The 24,869-nt window shown below is 36.8% G+C and overlaps 1 protein-coding gene across 4 annotated transcripts in view; it reads right to left on the bottom strand.

Moving 5' to 3' along the window:
* Positions 1-24,869, bottom strand: part of HACE1 (HECT domain and ankyrin repeat containing E3 ubiquitin protein ligase 1) — a 52,452-nt gene that overhangs the window by 11,019 nt on the left and 16,564 nt on the right. For 3 of the 4 annotated variants that reach the window (XM_048079194.2, XM_013175670.3, XM_013175672.3), the window contains 10 exons: positions 23,146-23,252; positions 18,993-19,239; positions 13,961-14,298; positions 10,824-10,892; positions 10,292-10,379; positions 9,118-9,229; positions 8,923-9,020; positions 8,645-8,732; positions 7,401-7,550; positions 3,104-3,300 (listed from right to left, as the gene is read on the bottom strand). In XM_048079194.2, coding sequence (XP_047935151.2) covers positions 3,104-3,300; positions 7,401-7,550; positions 8,645-8,732; positions 8,923-9,020; positions 9,118-9,229; positions 10,292-10,379; positions 10,824-10,892; positions 13,961-14,298; positions 18,993-19,239; positions 23,146-23,252 — 1,494 coding nt within the window. The remainder of the gene's footprint in view (positions 1-3,103; positions 3,301-7,400; positions 7,551-8,644; positions 8,733-8,922; positions 9,021-9,117; positions 9,230-10,291; positions 10,380-10,823; positions 10,893-13,960; positions 14,299-18,992; positions 19,240-23,145; positions 23,253-24,869) is intronic. The other variant, XM_048079195.2, reaches the window with a different exon arrangement.

The following is a 24,869-nucleotide window of genomic DNA, read 5'->3' as shown; positions in this document are numbered from 1 at the left end:
ATTTGTTTTTACGTCTCTGTTAAGTTAGGCTATTGAGAAAACAGGGTTGTAGAGAGAAAATTTCACAATCTTATTTCGAAAAATCCATTAGAAAAAATTATTACGCACCTAAGTACCTATTTTCTGCACTACAAATATATTTACATTAAACACTTCCATTATGAAAAACGGTTGCTATGCTTTAGGTATAGCAAGAAATCTTTAAACAGCCTGGTACAGCAGAGCGTATTGACTATCAGAACTGGTGCATGCTGAGAGACCTTTCCTACAAAATTTACGTAATGTATGCCAGCAAAATACTGGTCAATTTGTTTTTCCCTCTGTTCACTTCATTTGCATTTTATTCCCTCTCAGAAGCCTTAGGAGCACATTAAAAAAAAACAAATACCTCCAGAATTTCATACACAGTCCTCCACAGTGCATAAAAGGTACGACTCATTCTGCATTCAGCGAGATGCACATCACAAATCTGACAACAACGTCTAGCTTGGGTAAGGGCTCGTTTTGTACTTTCCTTTGAGGTGAAGCAAGCAAAGATCACACCTCCCTGATTTCACAACCCCACACACTGGGGTGAGGCTACGATCAATGTCCGTTATGATGTTCAGGTTTAGGGGCCAGCCACATTCTAATGCTGTTTGAAAAAGTTGTGGTTTTTTTTTTTTTTGTTGTTGCCTAACAGCACAGCCAGGTCACAGACAGACAAGTCATGAAGCCATATGACTGTGGAGTTTTGGACTACTTTTTTAAAACAGCATATGGTCAAACTTTCTCTCTCTCATTTTTCCTAAAAAGTAAGTAGAAAGCTGCAGGAACATATACAGCAAAGAACAAAGAAAAACATATAGCAAGGAAACCAGAAAAAGCAAGACTTCTGTTTGAAGTCTCCCCATTACCATGATAAAAAGCAGTTGAACCACTACTATAATGGATACTTCAGCTGGAACTACACAGACAGTCCAATTGTAAGATTGGAACATTTACATTGCACGAACCCACAACCATTCACCTATTACACAGCTGATGTAAAAAGAGAAAATTTGTTCGCTCAAAGAAAACAGCTTTTTACAAACAGCTATTAGTACCACTTCTCAATGGGGCTGGTGGTTTTCTTTTGTTTGTTTGATTTTTGCTTTTCAGAGAGAGGGAAATGGATTGTTTGGATGGTTTCTGTTGCTTTGGGTTTGGTTTGTTTTTTTATTGGATTTTTTATTTGTTTTTCTTTTTAATTTATTTTTAAGGAATAAAGATTTGTTCAATTTCCTTTAAAAATATGCTATCTTCAAACAGGTAATCTGCTGGTGTGCATACACAGCAAATTCTTTTAGGAGCTATATTTCCTTCTCCCAGAGGTATTGCGAATACAATGAGTTTTAAACAGAAGTCTTTTATTCCTCAGGTAAAGGCAGAAAAAAGATATCTGCTGCAGAAAAAAAGAGATGCTGCATAAATTACAGGATACTCTTTTCTGTTTAACCTACTAGAGCTGCAGGTTAGAGAAATCCAAAAAATCTCCCAACAGCACTAAAACCCACTAAAACACAGATCTATGATTTTCAACAACTCAGTTCGTTGTGTCAAAATCAGCAGTAAAAAGACAGTGTCATCTTACAGACGTCTGTTGACTTTACATTTTGCAGCCTGCAAATTCAAAAATCAATGAATATTAACAGTTTAAAAGCTACCCTAACAGTCAGCTGTTTTTTACCACCCTTCAAATAAAAGCTACACAAACTCTAATCCCCTCCTGTCACCCCAGAGGAAGGCTGATGAGCTAGCATGGGTGCATCTGTTCTACACAGTGTTGCCCAGCCAGAAGTTAAGGGAACAACGTGAGCTATTAATGACTGAGGATATCCTCGCGTAGGCAAACTTCTAATTTCATGCTAACTGATAGCTGCCAACTGCTTTTTAAATGGTTGTTACGAAACCACAATTTATTTCAAGTACATCTGTTTTAGATACTGAAATTAAGACCAGAAACAAGAATCAACATCTTTGCTTTCTCTGATAGGTAATAAAGAAATTAATCATCCACTCCCTTCACAATTAGACTTGTTTTATCGTCTTTATTCTTTCATGAATGATTATATTGCAGGAGACAGTGCAGAATCAGGCTAATAATATGTATTTCAGTTATTGCAATGGCACTCTGCCTTAATGAAAATGAGGATTAAGCACACAAGAAGTCAGTGCCAATTGCACCAAAAGAAACTAAAATTTTGTTACAACAAATGCTGACACCAAGTGGTCATTTGCCATTACGACAGCTGTCTATGCTAGCGATGAAGCTGCACGAATACTGCATACACAAAGCAAGTTAGACTAGACCCACACTTACGAAAACCAACACACGAAGCAGACAAGGAACAGAAGAATTAATGATACAAAAAAAAAATACAGGTTTACGCATGACACTGCTTTGGTTACTCCAAAATGTCGGGTTACGAACTGCAGATTTCAATTAATGTCCATCTACATTTTCTGCATGAGTCAAAATCTGGCTGTGTTTTCCCATTTTTGTTTCTGAGTTAAAGCTGCAGAGAACTCAAGGACTTTCCAAGCTGTTACTATTAAAGTATATTAAAAAAGTAGATACATACTACTGATATAGATATATCCCAAGAAAATTGCAAATGGCTGAAAAGCTTCCTGCAGCTTTTTACTCTGCCAGTTATTCTGCACATAACTGCACAGCAATCTAGGGCCATAGACAGCCTTAGCAGGCACGATGCTTTGTGACATTACCTAAGATTTTATTTTTTTTATGCAATTGTTATCGTTTTACTCTGCTGGTGTTTACCCATGACTTTATTTTAAAAACTACAGATACTCATAAAGTTAACACTAAGTGTTTTTTGTTTTAAAGTTAACTCTCCTTCCGAGAGTTCTGACAGAAAGAAGAATATCAAAGCTGAACGCTTAATGGAGATTACTACTTCAATAAAACATTAAGCTAGAAAAAGGGGGGCTAAAATGTGTTGGCAACTTTTTTATGTACTTCCTTCATAAGTGGCATATCATTTATGTTTCCAGTTATTCAGAAAGTCAGTCCAATTATTTTTCTTATACTGTCAGCTTCTGACTAAACCTGCATACTCACCTTGTTTTCCTGTGTAACAAGTATACTTGCACCCCCTGGCTTTAATGGCACTTCTTCCATTGCTCCAAACACATCAGTTTCAACAGAGAAGGTCAGCTCTAAACCCAGATCACTGATATCGTTATCTAAAATCCACTGCAAGTTCTTTGCATACTCTGGATCAATAGATGCTACATCTTGATAATTTACAGGTATACCTAGAAAAAAAAATAAAGACAAAACCCCCCAAATAAATAGGATAAAGTGAAAAGTACTCTAACTTAATTTATGGTAGAAGATTGCCCTCTAGAGAGGAACCAGAATAATGCACTAATAGAAAAAGGGAAAAGGGGATTCACCATTAACTACAGCAGAACTGAACTTACTACATTTTAAAAGCATTAAAGTTTCCTCTGTATGTTTTTCTTTCCAGTGAAGCAAATGGCATACCATTCAAGCAACAACAATTTGCACTATTTTACATGACTAATGGACTTCAGTAGAAACATCTAAATATACAGAACATACAAGGTTAAATATATTACCTAAATAAACTCAAGTTTTCTACGCAACTTCTAGAAAATCAAACATAATGTTTTGCTATATAATATCTTTTCCTTCCAGAAAAGGATCTGGAAAAAAGACAATCTTTCCCTACTTTGAAAATTCTTTCACTCTTCAGCTTTCTTTTTAATCCTTTGATATGAGATCTACTATTCAGTTGAAAAAGAAAACAATAAGAGATTTACAGAAATTTCACATTTTCAAACTGAACTTGCAAGTCACTGAGAAGCACTGAGATAAATTCAGAGCTGCTAGAAGTTTGGTTTCCAACCAAATATGGAAACTGCCTATTTATATGCCCTTCACAAACACGGCACTCAAGAACGAATTTGAGCAAACACGTCCAGAACAACAAGTCGCCTAAGTTTGCACAAAAGAACTGCCTCTTCACTACACAAGAAAGCAAATCCAAATGCCTTTATGAAGGCAGATAGTTTAGATAACTCTATCAAGATAGATAAATACTTGGAAAGCGGTTAGGGGGTGCAGGTGTTAGTAGGTTTAGAGAAAAGCAAGTTACTCGGAAGTACTCCCTTTGCTTCACCACGTTCCATGCATTTGTGAAGTGTTACACAAATGTTCTATGAGTAGAGGTCTTAACATGCTATGGACTGCAGAAGCAGCACCCGTGACAGTAACACAAAAGTCAAAGGTTAACAGCTGGTGCAAACATGTAAATGCAAAAACCATGTTACAGCATTTCACTGGAAGTTGTGACTTGTGCTGTAATGTTGCACACAAGAACTGTAAGGCATTGTTTTTCTGATAAAACTTAGCAACATTCCAATTTAAGAGACAGGCAGATAATTTACTAATGGATTTTCACTGTTATCTCTCCAAAAAGTTTAATACCTGTCTAGTAGCTTCTAAATGGCTGTCTAGCAGTTTCTAGAGGACTTTCACTTTTCCCTACTATTATACATATGTGCATTTCACATATGAAATGTGGAAATAATGCCACCTCTGGGGAACATAACCAAACCATGGGTAACAAAACAGAATGAAAAGCAGGAATCACGACTCCTTTAGACAAAAAAATTAAGTACAGTGTCAAGAGGAAACTACACTCGTAGTCAGCAAGCTGTGATACCAAAGCACTAAGCTCCCTCAACTGCTTGACAGGTATTTTACCAATCAATAAAGACTCAAGCCAGACAGCTATAAAGAAACTCCATCAATTTCATCAGAACAAGATGCTAGTCCCCCTGAGATAAGTGCAGTAAGTATTCAAGGATGTATAAGGCCCCCAGCTCAAAATCCACTGACCCAGAAAATAATTTTCACTTTTGCTTGTAATATTTCACAGGGTATTTCTTAATATACTTGATTCTACCAGGAGATAGCACAGTTAGGAATTTACCAGTTAGGTTGCTAGGTGTCTTGGTAGGTCGGAGATGGAAGTTTCCCTTGCCAAACAGAAAAGTAACTAGCTCCTTAGAAAAACAAAGTAACTGGATAACAGCACTAGTGAAACTATCTTCTCTTCCCATTTAAGTAGGGTGCATATAGACACAGAAAAGGAAACCTCAGAGGCCTTGTTAATTTCTGCCTATATTTCTGCCTTAGTTCTAGACCTGTAGTAGAGCTCAATCCTTACAAGCAAAAGAAACTATAAAGCAATGTTTAAGTTCAAAAACAGAAATCACACTGACTACACATCTAACCTTATAAATCACATTAGCTGGGTTATCACTGAAGCTGGAGATCTCTCCTTGCCTACAAGCTATTGTAGAAAGATCTCATCTCATCAGGGTGAAAAAAGGTGCTAAGTCTCAAAAAGCATCCACATTTGTTCATGTTAGTTTCAGCTTCTACTTATGGCAATTCCACTTCACATCTTCTCTAGACATACAGAGAAGAGTTCCTCTGAAAGTTCGCAGGCCTCCTTGGGTAGAGGAGGTCTTACCACAAAACAAGTGGATTCAGTGTCATCATCAGGAAAGGCAAGTGAAAAATCAAGGATCTCAGTGCAAGGTGAGAAACCAAAGGAAGGAACTGGTCTCAGGCTTCAAGAGGAGATTTAATATTCCATTACTTAGGGCATCAAAGACAGTTGATGGGAACTTCTACTATGTCTGTAACCTGGTAACTTATATTTGGCATGAACAACAGTGAGTATAATCCATAGCTGAACCTGAACCAAAAAAATAAAACAGAAGATAAACCAACCCTCAGGAGTATCTGCTGGTGTGCAACTCAAATTCCTTATGCAAGAAGATAGGAGGTGCATGAAGCTGAGGGAAGAAGCCTTGGAGAAGTTTATATAAACCACTCTAGAGCAGGAAAAGAAACTACTTTGGGAAGCAGAGGTATAATTTTTCCAGTTCACTGTGTGGTAAGTAACAAGAAGTGATAAAAACCTGTGAACCTTTTGAGCTCCTAAAGGAGCTGAATGTACACAAACCTCTGGAGAATTCCAGGACGTCTGCTCAACAGAACAGCAAGACCTTATTCAGAGGGACTGGTGAGATCTTATTAATAGAGACTACTCACTGCTGTCTGGTTTGGCATAGTGATATGCTCTGTTAGAAGACACACCCTCTTTCCTCTCAGCTGCCAACTGCTGATTTACATATTGTGCTGATTTCTCACTTCAGCAAAAATATCATTCTGTGACGTGAGTAAGAAGCAAAAGAACATATCTGGTAACCAGAGGTGACAGCCTTAAATTTCAGAAGTGGCAGACATCTTTAAATGGGGACTATAAGAACAAGTTATTTTAGCAAAATGAAAAAGAAAAAAAAAAGAGAGGAAACAATGCATCATCTTTTTAATTCAGATACCAAGAAACCTAGTATGTAATGAGAGTTCAAACTACACAAGAACCAAAATTAATTAGCAGTCATCTCCAAAAGAGGTCACAAGAGCACCACTTGACTATTCTCAAAGCGTGTAAGTAAACAGCAAAAAAATACTTTCGTTTGTGAATACATCACATGGAGATTAGCCTGTGAGCATCATTCTTCTGCTCGTACAGAGAAATCTCTTGATGAGAGGCCAACTCTTAAGTCAGTGCCAAGTTGTGTCATACAAAGAAATGTCTGCTTTGGAACCCTTCTCCTACGTGAAGGATCAATGACTACGGGATCCTGAGTAGCGCTGCTTCATACTGGTGTCTTCCATCTCTTCTTGCCCAGTACAAGAGTCACTGTCCCACAGCAGAAAGCAGTACTGAGGGAGGCAAGTAAAAGGTATCCCTAGTTTCATGCAAGATCTTGACAAAGATGATTGCAGCTGCATCATGAGACTGCAACACTGTTACCTGAACTCTTTCACAGAAGAGAAACAGTAAATCTGAAACTCCTTGATCTGTTCCAGACTCAGCAAACATCAAAAAAAGATTGCAGATAAACAGACTGGTTATTTAAAAAAAAAAAAAATCAGACTGAGATCCAATCCCTTGAAAGCCTTGCTAAGGCTTAAAGAGTGGCTCTTGAGGAAAAGCAAGACTCTTTATCCATGTTCTTCAGGAAAAGTAAAACACCACGCTATCTTACACCTCCAAAGAAGATTAAGGAATAGCACTTAAAGAGAAAGGAAATTCTGCATGCTGTGGCAGTTCATGAGAGGCTCAGACTGAAATAGCAATCACTGCCATATCATGCTGTAACTCTGATGTTCATAAAAGATTAGCAGGACTTTTATTTATTTCCAAGACTTTTTCCACTTTCAAGCACGCACACACAAGTTCAAAAGGAAGTTTACTGCTCAGACGATTGTTATGACTAATAAACAGATTAAAATAAAACCATACCAAGAATGTGTTTGTAGAATGACCTTGTGAAGTAAATGTTCACCAACTGCCTGTGATTCAGAGCTAGTCCCAGGATCTGGCCTGCAAAACGGAAGTAGTTCAAATGATCTGGATTTACAGAAGAGTTGCTGTTTGGCTGGAAAGTTGTTCCTGTAAAATAAAAACATAACTGGTTTCTTCTTCATCATCATCGTTATTATTAAACTGAAGTTTATATTTGTTAAATAAGCTAACTATCTAAAAACACAAAGTTTTATCTTGGAGTTCTGGAAAATTGGTTGTTTTTTTTTTTGTCAAAAAGACATCAGAAGGAAATGTATTAGAATGCAATGCCATCATACTGTAACAGTGACACTGCTTAGCCACTCTCCAAGGCAACACTCTGATTAATTATCATCAACACAAGGGTAACAGCCACGATCTGCTAAACTTGGTCTTCCATCTTGCTGTATTTTTACATGCATTTTTTGCTTACTCTAATGGTCCACGCTTTTACCAATTTGTACACGTACTCAAATGAAGGATCAGACTATATTCACTTTCTTTCACCTGGTTGCAGCCAGATGCAGACAGGAGATCATCCTGTCCTGTTCTCCTTGGAAGAGACCATCTCCAAGAGACATCCCTGAACTTTTAACTTTCAGAAACTGATCTATGCTTCTGCTGTTGACTGAAATCCTTGCCACTTTTTAAGACTTTGTAAGGTAGAGAACAAAACATTTATCACTGCTGCTGATGTGAAATCTTTTATCGATAACGATTTGCTGTGCATGAAGCACCCAAAAGTCAAATAAAAGGCAGACGCATGGAGATCAACATCTGGTTTTACCACAAAAGTGAACTGTTTGACTTTGTGGTTTTCTAAAAAGAAATAAAGGAGTATCTCCACAGTTCCCTTACAACTGCAAGAGAAAGGAAAACATTTTCTATACTGCTGTCAAAGTGTTATGTCCTTCTAATACCAGGCAGAAATAGAATGGAATCATTAAATAGCATGGGCTCATTAAAACTCACTGTCCTCTCACAAAAGAACAAAATTATGAAAACTTCAAATTAAAAAAAAAATCATTCATATTTATAAAAACTTATGTTGAACAGATTACTTCTCTACATATGAAAACAATTCTGTCAGTCTTTCCTATTTAAAAATAGCGATCTTACATTCTACAATTAAGTGACTCTCAGATTATTAAAACGCTTTTATGAAAGATGCTCTAAAATCAGAGAAAAAAACAGAGACATACCATCAGCTGACTGGGTAAATAAGGCATAATCTGGGTTAACTATTTCACTGGATAAAATATCAAACCACTCACGCACCACACCCTGCCCCTGCATGTCAAAAAAATAAAATATATTAGTACCTAGAACTTCCACTGGGTAGTTAAGCTAGGTTACCACATTTCTTAGTAAAGCATAGAAGTTATTTTAAATTTGGATTTAATTCAAAACAATACTCATGAAAAACATAATTAGTATTTCCATATATAGTGATAAAGGAAAACCACGACATTTTACCTACCATGCCTTCTTCTCCATGAAATCGCACAGCAATCCCTTGCTTTAGTTTTGCACAATTTGCTTTAGAGACAACTTCACAGCTACTCCTAAAAATAGAATCTGAATACAAAGAACCAATTAATTTTGTCTTAATTCATTTTATTTCAGTATATTTCTGTATTTTCTAAGAGACACTATTCTGTTTCTAGCACAATACCTCTGTGAACCAGAAGGATGTCATTTTCATTGACAGGCCTGTGCACCATGTCTGAATCTGGTTGCCCCGAATGCAGATGTTCATAAAACCATTCACAGCGATCTTTAAATGGCTACAAAAGAAGAGGTAAACCACATCACACAGATGCATTCAACTACGTAATTCCTACCTCCTAAGCACAGCTAGGAAACACCGTTCCATCTACACATCAGGAAGCACTTTTTACTGTCTGAGTGACAGAGCACTGGTACAGGTTGCCCAGAGAGGCTGTGGAGATGCTCAGAAACCACCTAGACACGGTCCTGGGCAAGCAGCTCTGGGTGTCCCTGCTTGAGCAGGGGGCTGGACCAGATGGCCTCCAGAGGTCCCTTTCCACATCAGCCCTTCTGTGATTCTGTGAAAATGGTTATACACACCACTGATGCTTTTTGAGATGTGCAGAGAGTTACTCAGTACTACCTTAATAAGCCATACAGTATTTTGGGAAGTGGAAAGTACTAGACTCGCTGAAGAAAGGACAAGTGCTTGCTGAAATCTGGGATGCAGAAAGACTGGACCATCAGCTATACCGAAGTGGCTGTCAGACTACATAATCCCTAAGAAAAAGACCACAAAACTTTCCCACATTAAACCAAAAAGTGAATTTAGGTTATCAATACATCAATATTTTACTTTCAAAAAAAAACCACACCCACCCACAATTAACCAATGAAACAGTACGAAGTGCAACATTACAAAATGATGTTTCACTGAAGGAGCTTCCACTAATTAATTATGGCATAATCAACTAATAATGGTGTATTCGTCCTGTGGTTTGTCTCAAAATTTAAGTCACTTAAAGTAAAGCGGAGTGTTTTAAAGCTCAATTTATTAGATGTAATTAAGTGAAGTTAACTTTCTATTATGAAATTTATGTATAAATTGGACTTTTGAGACACATTTAACAGTGGTAATCTAAAATGAACTTACACATGAATTATACAGAATTTAAAGTAGAGACGCCTGGATGCCCCATGTCTGTTTAATCTGATCTTTCAGCATCCCAGATTCAGAAGCACTGGAGGCCACATTTTGTTCTTCCGTCCTCCCCAAATGGATGTATTTATTTGTTTTTAAACCAAACTACTTTCTTTATATTCATAGAAATTGTAACTAAACATCTCTTGACATTTACCTGAGCCTTTATGATGTGCATAAATCTGGACATTAGTTCAGGACACTCAAGAAGGAAATGAAAGTGATCAAAAATTATTTTGGGATTTCTGAAAGAAAAATACCTTAGGTTAGAAGCCTATTAGTCAGAGATCTAATAATAATGCTTCATGATACATTACGCCTACATAAAGAGATAATGCAACTAGTCCTATAGAACAGTTCCAACAGACTCTCTATCTTGTAATGTCTTCTTGTTTCCAAATGACTTGTACTACCTCCTCCTTTGCACGTGCAGGATACAAGCAGCTCTCCAAACAGAAGACACTGTTATAAACTGGGTAGTCCCTGAGAAACTGAGAATAGCCAAGTGTGCTAAGATAGCGACTCCTCTAAGAAGTCATGATGTGTAACACATGAGGAAGAATCAAAGTTATTATCTGCCTTGAAAGAGAAGACTTTATTTGGAACAAAGAGGAGGAAATAATTCGATTATGAAGTTTGAACTACTTTGGACACACAAAAAAAGAAACTCCCCATTCCTTGAAACTTACCGGTTAACAAAACACTTAAGGACATCATCGTGCTTACAAACAAATTCTATAAAGCGAGGCGATGTCATCCTGTTCAAAGAAAATCATAAGATACTTCAGTTTAGTGAAATTGAAAAGAATTTGAATTACATACACTGTTGCATTCTCTTTTCTAATAAAATGCTATGCAAATAAAAACTGATGGTTTTTAACTAGTCAATCATTAAATGAAATACTCAGCAGCATTAAGATTTCATAACAAACCAATGGAAAAGGCAAAAATGCAAATGATCAAGACAATCAAGCAACCTGCCAAATACCTTTGTTACTAAACACATGACCAAAAAAAGTTCAAAGTAATGGAGATGCACAGTTTTGCATTGAATCATTCCAGCTTTCAATATGGAAATGTTGTACTGAAATATATATACGGAAGGACTAATATTATATGCACAATACACATTATACATTGTTCTATATTCTTGTTCATTGGGTAAAACTCCCACCACACACCTTGAAATTGTAGTAAGTGAGGAAAAGAGCCAGGAAGAAATAAAATTACAGTGAACTCATTAACAATGGGGGGCAAGGTGAAGCTTGATGGTTTCTTAAAGGAATAAAACTATAAAACTGCTTGCCATGTAAGCATCTTGTACACTAGTATGGGAGTTTATTTTTTCCTCCTATTTTTGGAGAACTTGGTTGCAAACTTTACACCATTTGTTTACACCTGTGTTCTGTGCTTTTCAGAAAGAAAGAAATACTTAATTGGGTCCTTTAGTGTGTGAATGAGCTAACGAATACTTGCAAACAAGGCTAAAACCCTCTCATCCATCCAGTGCCTAGAAAGGTTGTGAAAAATGGCGCTTTAAAAAGTACAAGATAACAATGCTAGAAAACCTCTGAAAAATTATTATAGCTCCACAAGTTATTAAAAAAATTGACTACTACACCAAGAAGTCTGAAAATAACTCTGTTCCCCACATAAATTAAGATAAAACGAGCAACTCTTTTGTATTAAAAAAAAAAAAAAAGAGCTATTTTCCTTTTCTCCCTTATTCTGTTTTGAAAAACCAAAACTCAGCACATCTCTCCCCTAACTCAAAAAAAAACAAACAAGTAAAGAAAATCTTCCAGGCAGAGCCAGAGTACGAACATTTTAAAGACACCATTTCTGGTCTGAGAGATGGTCTGAAAGTATTGAACAACTAAGAGAGGGGTCTTCCCTGAAAGGAGATGAACTCTCTTTACAGCTTGTATGGAGATTTATGGTTGGGATGCAATTTACAAAGAGGAAAAACTTTGCATGCATTCTTAGGGTTTGATGCTGAAAACATTGCTTTTCAGTATACTGACAAAGAATGTCTAGATTCAATAGCACCAGCAAAGCAATCATAACAAGAAAATAACCTTAATGTTTCTAATGCTTTCAAAGCTCAAGTGCTAACCCTCTATTTACACTCACTAACTCGTCAGCCAGCTAATTTTCCATTTAAGCATGAAATGTCTTCTTTATTGTATGAATATTAAGAACAATGGAAAACTATGGGCTCTGTTTATTCTCCTCCATTAAAACAAGACTCTCAAACTTAAAAATAGAGCCATTTTCTATCTGAAAACATCGTTTGTTGGAATTTCAAGTTATTTGAAGCTGACAGCAGGAACGGCTTGCAGTGTCGTGCCATTTAGTTCTATTACTATCAAAACTTTAGTAAAGCAGAATAATTCTCACTCTTCTACACTTCTCTACAAAGTTCTGAAAAGCCCTAAAGAAACCCAGAATTTTGGTGTGCTCTACCTTACTTTTCTGCACCCCAAGGAGTCCTCCCAGTTATCAATCAGTCACTGAAGTAGTTTTTAGTCTTCTGGCTTCTATGATAACAACTCTCAATTAAGCCTACAATTAAGCCTACATAGTATTCATGTTTGGTTTTTTTCTCTAATCTGAGTGTAAAGCACACAGAGGGACAGAACCAGTGGGCAAGGCCTGTTAGCAGTCAGCAGGGTACAGGAAGAGAGCCTCAAATTTAATCTTGGTATAAACAGATAAATCAAGGGGGAAAAATGTACTTATTCACTTCTATAAACATTTCTCCTTTTCATTTGGCTGTCATAATTAAGCCTTTATTGGCATTTTATCTTAGTAAGGTTTGATAGAGATGTCAACAGAATAGCTTACAAGCAGTTTCTTATTTAAGGTGGAGTAAAATTAGAAGTCAAGGTACTGCGCTGCCCGTTGAATGTGCTGACTCCCATAGCATCTTCCAGAACGCCCACAGAAGAGCATACACCAGACAGACAGCACTGGCTGATTTGAAAACTTTTTTCACTACATGTGGCAGAGAAAGAAAAATCCTTTCAGTGGCAGGCAATAACCAGGAGTTGTCATGTAGCAGGAACCTCACTTCAAGATTCCTCAGATAGCTGATCACACCTCCATACTTTTCTAATCCTCCACTCAAGAGGGTCAAAGGATGTTTTCATTCACTTGACAAACATAATCCCTAACTAACCTGGACAGACTAAGACCTCAGCTACAGTAGACACTACTTTTTTTTTTTCCTTTTAAACCAGACGCTGATGGTATCAAACTTACATAAGCTGTAATGTTTGCTCCACACAATGTAATGTTTGCCAACGTGATGCAGAATTCCAAGCCAGTGTTACTTTGAGATGAAAGGCTGCTTATTATAAACTTCTGCAATATAGCCAAATGAGTCCTGCCTCAGCTGTCATTTTCATATACAATGATAATCTGCATTTTTTCTGAGCTCAATGATAGCTGTTGTTGGATAATCACATTAAACTTAGGGATATTTTCATGTTAAGAACCAATAGCAGAAACAGCTCAATTTCAAGTGACCAAAATTACATTTCCTGCATGTATCCCACATGATTAAAAAGAGCTATTAAACATCCAATACGTATCCTGCTCCAACGCAGTTACTTTCATAAGTAGCAGCACTATGCAAAATTTGCTGTGCTGTTTGGTACCATTAAAGCAGAAGGAAAAAAAAAGTAATAGAGCTAGTGAATGCATTAGGAAGTACATCCTTAAGTGCCATTAATATAATCTGGTCAGCACGAATGTTCTTCCAAGAAAGTATATTTGATTCTAAAATTGTAACAGTTTAGTTAACAAACAGGATCTTCCTTACCCCTGAGGCATCTGACAGGAGCAGCACATATAAAATGCTTGAATGACAGCACTTAGCCTGTTTGCTGTCATAGAGATAACATCCTGGCAATCAGCGCAAGCTTCCTGCTTCCCGGCAACTTCATATGTTTTCGAGTCCCCTGTGTCAGTGGATATCTCTTTTGTGCTCTCAGTTCCTGCAGTGGCAAAGGAAGGAGTAGGAGTAGCATCCTGGTGATCTGGTCCTTTTTGCTTCAGCAAAATAGAAGTAATGTTGGCAGAGTCCCTTTTGTTTTTCATCAGCTCTGTGGCTATAAGAACTAGCCATTCATCCAAAGAGTGCCAGAGCAGTTCCAATGGCTGCAATAAATACATGCAAAAGAAGACAAAAAGGAGCATATTCGCATTAGTTAAGACAATTATGACATCATTAATATTAAGGCAAACAAATATCATGTACATTTTAAATGATCAGCTTAAAATGATCCTTCGGAAGTCAAGTTAGAGATAAGACTCAAATATTCATTAAAAAATCTGTACATGTAGCCACAGGGCACAAAGAGAAAATTACATATATACTGAAAACAAGGTAGAGATGTACTAAAGGTAAAATAATTTAGGAAGGGTGAAACACTGAACTGGTTAACGCAGTTTGGCCTCGCTGTTGTTACACAGCACACTACTGCCTGAGAGTTGCATTCAAGCAGAGATAGTAATACACACCTTTAGTTTTAAGAATAAGAGCTTATCAATTTGTTTTTTTTTAAGGTCCTGGTCAAAGAAGCTCCCCCTACAAGGTGGATGGAGCTAACCCTATACAACGCCACTGAGATTCAGACTCACGCACACGTCTACTAAATTGTGCTTTATGCATAGTGTTAGATCATACAGCTCATTTTGATAGCATCCCAGATGTCTCAGATTGGGGGGGGTCACTAATACCTAGCTTTATGAAATAGAAAGAATTATTAGTAAAATCTCAGAGCCATTTTTAAAGTTATGCCTTTCATTTGAACAGAGTCACTCCTTACTCACTACCACCATCTTATAACCAATATAATGGAAACCTAGCACAATTGCATTGTTACACATTTGCTCTCAGGTGCAGACCTACTACAGACAAAGGGAAGGACTGCAAGACCTGTGGCTTTCTTATGAGCATTTCAAAAACCATGAGGACTGACCGCGCTGCTCCTTAACACTGCTTAAGGGGACATTTCACAAGCATACATTTTGAGTACAGGGAGACTTCTGACTAAAGTCTTCAATAGCATTTCAAAAGCAAAAGTGAACATTAACACATTCCCTTTTTCATATATTACTGCTGCTTCAACATTTTTCACCAATGAAAGAATTTAAGGACTTATCAGGTATTGAGAAACACCTTCTCATCTTCTAAACCTGCTTTTAAAAGTAAGGCCTACTGACAGCATAGAGAAATGTAAGTATACAGTATTTGGAGCATTATCAGTATACCTAGTAACCAACCATATGTTTTCAGTACACAATAAATAACTTCCCATAAAAGCTGTGTTGAAATTTACTGTTAAAAAATTCTAATGCTTCCATTTTCTCCAGTAAGAAATTTGAGGAAAGAAAGCCAGCCTGATCTCCAAGACTAGTAGGTTTTGCTCTAAATACTATAACAGACTAACTTCTCCTTGTACTCCTAGTGACCTCCTGTTAATCTAGGTGATGACTTGAACAACTCCAGCATAGTTACCACTTTCTACATAAACATCTGCCATACAAGATCAAGTTGGCTTCTATCTTAGACCTATCTGGCAGACCTTCACCGCAAGACATAACACTGAAGAATTTCCCTTATTTTCCAAGGGAAAATAAGATTCACTGAATATATGGAAGAATGAAAATACAGCTGTTCTTAATGAATGACAACCAGGTAGAGAAACTATGTAGTTTTCTACTAGAATATTCCACTTCTCAAAAATGTATTTTCTTCTTCCAACCCTGTCACTGTTTTGCTGCTGCTATCCCAGCTTTTATTGCTAACTTTCCTACAGACTCAGTATGCCTTTCAGAACTTGCAACTCATTTTTTTTCAAAGCTAGTTTTTCACTGATTCTGATCACAAACTCATTCAACGGTTTAGTCAAGCATAGCAACTTCAACATTTTTTCTCTAGTCTAACTTCAAGACATAAAGCATTCCTGTCTAAGTACTGCCCACCACCTTCATATCCCTGACTGTCACCATTTTACATTAGCATCTATGATCAAAACTTAACAAGCATAATATAGAGACATTCAAACCATTGGCAACATTTTTTTCAAAACTACGAGTCAGCATTTTTCAGCTGATTCTTACCATGAAGTGCATATTAAACACAACCTCCAGTCAACCTTTCAACCTCTTCAACCTTTCATATTTCATTCTTCAGAAAAATTTATCTGGAACTACACACCTGAGTCTGTCTAATCAAGCACCAACCTTTTGTAGCTGCACACCTCACACCTCAAATTCAAGGATTTAGCTATGCAATGCCTTCCTTCCTTGTTTCCCATCTAGAAAGCAAGCAAGACGCTAGAAATCAAGTCCATATTCCATCTGCTACCCTGGAGCAAAATCTCTGGCCAGGTGACAATTAGACTTGTAAGATACAGGAAGCAGGAGATCACTAATCCAAAAAGTGACTGTGTCACTGCAGAGACGTAAATTCAATTCTACAAATGAATAGTATCTGAAATGAGGGGAAAATGTTATAGGCTTTACAATTTTGTTCAACTAGAGAGATTTTCCAGTAATCCTCCCTAATATATCATACTGAAAAGCAATTAGAAGAGTGGCACATGAAAAAGTGACAAATGCAAGCCTTGTCAAAATTACTGTTCATAAAGTTTCTCGCTGGTAGAATTTCACCTAAGTTAGCAGTAGCTTGTTTCAAGATTGGGCATCTAACTTCAAAGACTATTTTGCTTCTTGCAAGATCAGTACGGTACTGTGTCTTAAGCATTTCCACTTTAAAGCATTTGGATAGGCCTGAATTGACCAGGTACACAGTGAGTTACACGTGGGGGACTTCAGTAAAGCAAAGAGTCCCTATGATTTTCTTGTTCTTGTCAAGTGATAACATTCCTCAGTAGCCTCAGATCAAGATATATTCACTTTTTCAATCCATCGTACTCTAGATTATAGTGACAATTCTCCCCAAAAAGGAATCATATAAAATTAGTAAGACAGGTGGCAAAATTACTAGGAATTTCTGACATGCTGCAAAGTATGGTCAAACAGTACACTAATAAAGAAAACATAGCATTAAAAAAGAGCGAGAAAAAGTTTTCTTCATTTCTAATCCCAGATAAATTATATTTTTGCTCTTTAAAAGGAGTTCAGAAGGACATCTTTAAAAGTCATCAGGTACAGATCTGTTTGGACCTAAACAGAGTATGTTCAGAAGAAAAAACGCCAGTAAGGCCTGACTGATGTTCCTCTGGTATCTCACAAGGGTACCAGAAGAGAGAACTCCCAGCACTGCTACCCCAACAACCCCTCCAAATAAAAGTTTCTCAATCACTCTTGAAAGGAGGCAGTATTGAGCAACAGATTAGCATCCTATACAATAAAGCAAACCAATATTTGCAGGTCTTTACTTGTTCAAATAAACAGCAGTCAAAGAAAGGCGGTGGTGACCTGTCTCACTTTCTTGTGCTCTGGAAAGTACTGACGGAAAACCTTACATAAGACATGAACCAGCAGTCTGAAAGACTATCAAAATTGAGATTGTCTAGGACATAGACATACATCCCACAACTGAATCCTAAGATTAACAGTAAATTCCAATTTAAAACTGCTTCCCTTTACAATTTTCAATAGAGATCTTAAGTTTAAATCTTTAAGTTCTGCACTGACTTTTGCTTAAATTTAAGTTTTAACTTCTGGTTTGGGTCAGCAACCTCTATGGTTTATTTAGGAGTCCGTACTTAGCAGTTACACAGCCTAGATTCAAGCAAAAACAACCACACGCACACAGAAAAGTATCTGTTTCACTGATCTGCTTGTCACACACACAAATACTAGCACCAATGAAGGCATACAACTGCCAGGTCTTCAAGTACCATTGTAATATTTACCAACATAATAATCCAGAGATACAGTGGGGAGTTTTCCCTTCTCCCAAAAAGGAAAAAGGAATCACCACTACCACATTTTCTTCCTTCTTTCCAAGGAAAGAAGTTTAAACAAAAATTGAGCTACTTAAACTAAACTCAGCTGGAATTAGAGCTTCATCTCTCATGAACTTATCAATACAGCTCTGTTTTAAAAGTCATTAGAAATAATCTAATAAATGCATCAGACCACCAAATAACTGCAGTATTTTCAAAATACCCTGTTTTCAGAACACCCTGAAAGAAATGTGAAGGTTAAGGAAAATTGTTATCATGTAAGCTAAGAATCACAGAATCATTAGAGAATCATTTAGGTTGGAAGAGACCTCCGAGATCACCTAGTCCAACCTATATGAACTATATAAGAACTTGCATCTAAATTTTAAAAACAACCTTCAGAAATTAAATGTCTAAATGACTAAAGCCTAAAGCACATGTTTGAAAGCAGCTACAAAACAAGAATCTTGTGAGGGTAATAGTAAGCTGGCACATTTTAAAGCATATAGTAATAAAATCAAGAATAACTTGCGGGAAAAAATCACTATCAGTGAGAAAAACAGATTAAGAATTCAATTATTTCAATCTATTTTGTGAAGCTGGATAAAACTGTATGATGAGAACTATCAATAAATAGCATTTTGAAGTTAAAATAATACAATATTTTATATTGCTTAATATTATCACATTCTGAGATTACTACATTCTTAAATAAAATACTACAACTTTTAAAAAGCTTACCAAAATCAGCTGAGCAACTAAACCTTTAACATCTAATAAAAAATACATGAAAATTAAACAAGAAATAAAAAGAAATCATAAGATGAAATGTGCATCAACAGTTAAATGAATCCAATGGAAAATATAACTAAAGAGAAGGAAAGAGGTAGGCTTAACTTAAGAAGGGGTAGGGACATCAACCAAACTTACTTCCTGTTCATGAGATGTCTGATTAATGAATGCATGCTTTGTGAAATTCATCTCTTTAACGTCTATCTTCCTAACAACATCATATACTTTTCTGACCTTGAACACCTGACTTCTTGGAGTTTTATTTCCATTGTAGCCCATGTCATTTCCATTACTGGGAGAAGATGGGCCAATGCGAAAGACATGGCAAAATATCCTCACGATCCTTAAGAGACTCTTCATTTGAGCTTCATAATTACTTGACAAGCTGGGGGAAAAAATGGAATATTTAAGTTTCTTTTCCTAGATGAAACAATGTAGTATATTAAGGAGTAAGCAATCTAATGTTAGGGTCTGATACACATGCTGAAAAAAAAAACTGTTCTTTAAACCCCGTTAAATTTGAACTTTTACCTGAACCAGCCCCCAAAATCAAATACAAGCACTACAATTTTATGAACATCTACTCAAAATTTGAACTCAAATTTAAATAAGACCACCAAATTCCAGATCTTGCAAAATATTTTATTTGTTTTTATGCATATGTACACTGCTTATGAGCCACTGTTAAGAAATTCATCTTACTACAGTAAGGATCTCAATATATGAAACAAATTGGGATATAGTTGAAATCATTCTTCAATTCAGAAAAGACCACATGCAATGATAAATTGTACTGATTAATCAGATACGCTGCCACAGCCCATCCTGATCTAACTACTATCCTAAACGCCCATTAACTACCTTAATCAGATAAGGGGTCAGGATGATAAAGATGTCGCTGCTTTACTCAAGGAAAAACAAATGACCTAGAAGATATTACTTAAGAGTATCTTATATTTCTAATTTAATAAATACATTATAAGTTTTATGCCTTATTAACTGAACTGGCCAACAATGAAATCTGTAAGAATTCCTTTACCACAAATACAACGTAGAATCAGAGATATTCATGAGTTCATGCACAAGCAAAACATTCTCAAATTCATCTCAGTTTTCTTTCTTTAAATCCCAAGAGGTAAGAATTCTTCAATCCTGAACACATAATAAAACCTGCAAGAAATTAAAACTTTTTCTACCCAACTCTACACAGTGTTGAGAGCAGCTCTGAGGCAAAGGACTTGGAGTGTTGGTTGATGAAAAACTTGACATGAGCCAGCAAGGTGCACTTGCAGCCCGGAAAGCATGCTATGTCCTGGGCTGCATCAAAAGCTTTGGGCAACCTGGTCTGGTGGGAGGTGTCCCTGCCCATGGCAGGGGGGTTGGAGGTGGATGGTCTTTAAGGTCCTTTCCAACACAAACTATTCTGTGATTCTATTATACACATACATGATATTCATAAGGGTGTATATATTCAATTCTATCCTTAAAGTACTTATGATTTAAATGCATTCTTTCTAACTATAAGATCACTACAAACCAGAAGACAGACACCTTAGAGGATGCTTTACAACTCTGATGCAATTACCAGTGTGGTAATTAACAAATGTGAAATACAGCTGGTTTCAATCTACCTAAAGTCAATCAATTAATTATACTTCTGAGTAAAGCTCTTTCCTCAGTGCTCTACAGGCACATTTGCATAAGCAACTATAACCCCCCCCCCCCCCCCCCCAAAAAAAAAAAACACAACAGAAACACCTAATGTGGTGACCTTAAATTTAGATGGCATTATAGATTTTTAACATTAGATTAGTTATGCATAGTGTTGCTAAACAGTCCCTAGGACAACTGTAACATCACAGTATCTTTATTGTGACTTCACCCTCCCTATGGCATGGGAAAAAAAAAAGACTTGTTTACAGCACCACATTTTAAATGACTGCCAGAGAGGTATTAAAATAAAAAAAATAGACCCACACAGCTACTAATATACAAACCCAACTAATATATAAAAGAATTTGTTTATTCATTACGGAACTAATAGGGAGCTATAGGAAAGTTTAATTTTTAGTTAGGTAATGTAAATTCTCTGATGAGTGGGCCTTAATTATATTACCAGAAGCTGTGCTCACAACTTCAAGTTAGTGTTTGGAAAATCTTTGCTTACAGTCCAAAAGAATCTATGAATACAGGAAGTTAACTCAAGAAACTAAGTATTGGGAAAAAAAATAATAAACATTTGAATTCAGGTTTATCATCAGCAACAGTGTTTTCTTGGTGAAAATTTCCCTATTCTCTGGGAAGAGGACTCATAAAAGAAAAAAAAAAAAGTGCTTTTAATAGTTTACTGAAGTGTTTACTAGCATATTAGCAAACATTTCACTAAGCCCAGCCTTCACCAGCAAGACCAAATCATGTCACATTACAATTATTTCTTGGAAAGAGGAAATAGGCTATGTCGGTAAAGGCTTAAGGCTCACTGCTGGTGTTCAAGGCAGAAGTCCTCAGACAGAAGCTTGTCACTCCAGGCTTCCTGCTAGAAGCATTACAAAAATTTACTTTAGACACTTCCAAACTAAACAATGAACAAATCCGACAGCAATGGGCTGCAGGTTAACAACCAGGAAATTAACACTCCAATGATACTAGCTCAGCCATACTAGAGTAACATTGTCAGAGGCTTAAATGTAGGGAGTGCATTTTACATACTATTTGCTGGACAGGAGAGAGAGGAAAGAGGTCCAGGCTCAGAGGTGTCTATGTACCACGTACTACCTTCATCCTCATTCTGATGATGATCTTTAAGGTCCCGTCCAACCCAAGCCATTCTATGATTTTATGTAAATGCTAATAACAACTGAGAAGTACTTAGCTGGAGCAGAGATTGAAGCCTCTGACACACAACAGAATTAGAACAACCAGAGGTGCAGTTTTCAAAAACACATCTTGTAACAGAAAAAGAAAGTAATTCCATATCCCTTATGACAATGTACCAAACAGAATTGGGCCAGAAAGAGCCCTCAGCACACCCTAAGTAGAGGCATCTCCAATCCAATGCCCATCCAATGCAATGCAAAGCTTCTAATTTGTCTTCTGTCTGAGCGAGACAATCCACACTCAGCGAGTACAGGTGTACGTATCAGGTCACATTGAGACAGTACAGGCTGTTCCTACAGTCTGATTCTACAGCCATACTGAGAGAGCATTGCTCAATATAAAGGAGCAGTAACAGTCATAAATTAAACAGAAACGCAAAATAATCAGTTTATTTATCTTTGAAGATACTAAAATAGAAACAAACATTGCCTCATATGACCTAATACAGCTCTTACGACTTCTGCTAACATCCACGTACAAAGCAAGTCTGAAACCCTTTCCTGCACAATGGTTTTGCACTTTATCATAGTTTATGTATTGGAGATCAGATTTCATTAGAGCCAATAGAAGACACAAGGAATGTGTTACAGTAAGTTAAGCTGATTACACCCTGAAGCCCAACAACAGCTAAAGTTCTTTAAAAGTTATCTTTGTAGCAACAAAATGGGATTCACATTTTCATGCTCTTGAGCTCTTTCAGAAAATAATTCCTTGGCTTCTTGTAAAGCATAAAGGTTAGAGTCAATTCTGCTGGCTATTGAAAATGGTAAAACGTGACTGGAGTTCCAACACATTACAGATGATGTGTTTTGAACAAACTCCCTCAAGCAGATACTATAAGAAAGGAAAGCACACTATGAAAATATTCTTTCCTATTTTATGTGCTTTTCCAAGTAACTGGTGATTGCACTGCTGAGACAGCACAGTTAGACACAGTTTTTGGTCTAGTGCAATACAGATGCTCCTACACATATATCAGTAACCACAGAAGACAATTAGAGATAGCAAACATGATATAAATGTCTGGAAAAAAAGTCTTCTCAGATGTATTAGGAAAGCATGGAGAATTTAAAGATGTGGAAGAAAAAAGGAGGGGAGCTAGGAAGTAATGACTGACAGATGGCTAAAAAGCTTCCCTTCCTAGAGCTGACATACCCATGTCAAACTAATCAAAAACACTTCTCTGCAACTCAATCTTCTAAGTGCTAGCAGCTATATAAGGAGGACACCAATTTTCTCTCCTGAAATCCTTGTGAAGGCAGTGATCTAATCGGATCCTGTCATACAGGATCAGATTTGAGATCCATTTATTCCAGCATGTGCTCATCATCAGATGGTTTAGATTATTAAAACTATTAAGTGGCACTAACTACCTGGAAGCTTATCAGTCAATTTATGATCCTCTCATACTTACCTAAGCAATTTATGACCATTTGTTGTAGCGACTTCAGCAAGACTTGTCAGGATTTTAAGATACTGGCTCTCGCTCTGCTGAGACAAATGTTCCAGAACTTGCCGCAACTGGGTCATTAAAAAAAAAAAAAAATCACACAGTCATGGAGTGTCAGACCAAACTTTAATTTAGTTTATTATCATGCGAGCTAGCTGTAATTTCTAGAAGTGATAACGTATGTGCCTCTGCACTGCCCAATGTCTAATCTAACCGCAGTTAACGTTTCTTTACAACTTACAAAGTTTACTGAAAACGTATACATTCTAGTGTCTATTTATGCACTACAGGATATATAATATTATGAGCACTATGAATGCAGATTGCTTAACCATATACTATTAATTCTTAAGAACAACTTATTTGCATCTGAAAAACAAAGAGGATGCAATTGCAACTTCTGAAAGCTAATTCATAATTTACCTCTCTCTTCAGTTCATTCCTCTTCTAGTTTATGAAAGTGTAAATGAACCCTGGATCCCAGAGTTTGCTCTCACTACTATATTTCTGCTCAAGACACCAGATATCCTCCTTCTGGGAAGAAGTCATAACCTGAGAATCAATACTTATTTACCCTCTCTTCACAAAATTGCCCTTTTTTCTTGCTAGTACCATCATCACCTGGCTCACAAAGCCCAGGTGTTGCAAATACTGTCCTGTCTTCAACTCCTTTGTAATATGCTCTTCTCTCTCCTGGATATTTTTTTGTGGAGGAATTAACTCTTCAGTGACACTGTTCATCATGCTTTCCTACTGTCTCCTCATCTGCTTCCCTTTTGTCACTCTCACTTTCAGAAAGTTCAGTAACCCCTCTCACAGAATTGTAGAAGGGTAAAATGAAAAGGAACCTCACATAGAGGTGATCTAAACCAACACTCTGCCCCAAAACAGGAGCTACTAATTACATCTGTGATCCAAAATAGTTTGTCCAATTTGCCTGGTTGGTTTTTAAACTCCTTTAAGTCTGGAGTCCCTGCAGCTTCAGCAAGTTTTCTTATACAACTTCTCTATCGTTAACTATGTGAAAGTTTTTCTCAGGGTTAAGCTGCATCGCTAGCTACAAGTGTCTAAGGCAAAAACATTTGTATTGTTTACTGTAAAACATTATTGAGCAATTATTATAATGCAAGGAATGCATGCTGTGAAAAGATCGGAGGAATTACAGTTACGTAGCTTAAAGAACTTTGGGATAGGAAGAAGCTTGCCGACCATCTAAAATATGTCAAAGGCCGCTCAACAGCATGAACTACTTATTATCCAAGTCTCTAGACAGAACAACTCAGACTTGGCCACAGAAAGCCATACTTAAAATATGCTTTCATTTTTTACAATAAAGTATAACTGTTCCATGAGTTACCGAATATATTTTGCATGCACTTTCTTTCAGAACTGACTTTTGCACACACTGACACCATTACTCAGACAAAACATCCATTTTCCTTGCTCACTGTCTTCACTTCTGCGATATATGAGCGTGCTTTGTCATTTACCTTTCTGCAGAGTCGTTTTTGTTCCATAGCTGTAATCCTTTAACCTCCTCCTTTATTTGAAATCATCTACACCATCTACCCACGCTTCTAATATATGCTTTGAGAATTTCATCTCTGAATCATTTTTCTCAATCCTCTCTAAGAAATTTAAACACAGTTTCTGTATGGGCTTACAGGTCCTCAATCTTGTATTGGAAG

This window comes from Anser cygnoides, chromosome 3 (assembly GCF_040182565.1).
Source record: "Anser cygnoides isolate HZ-2024a breed goose chromosome 3, Taihu_goose_T2T_genome, whole genome shotgun sequence".
Lineage (NCBI taxonomy): Eukaryota > Metazoa > Chordata > Aves > Anseriformes > Anatidae > Anser > Anser cygnoides.
The sequence above is the reverse complement of the archived record's forward strand: the minus strand, read 5'-3'. Positions and strand labels throughout refer to the sequence as shown.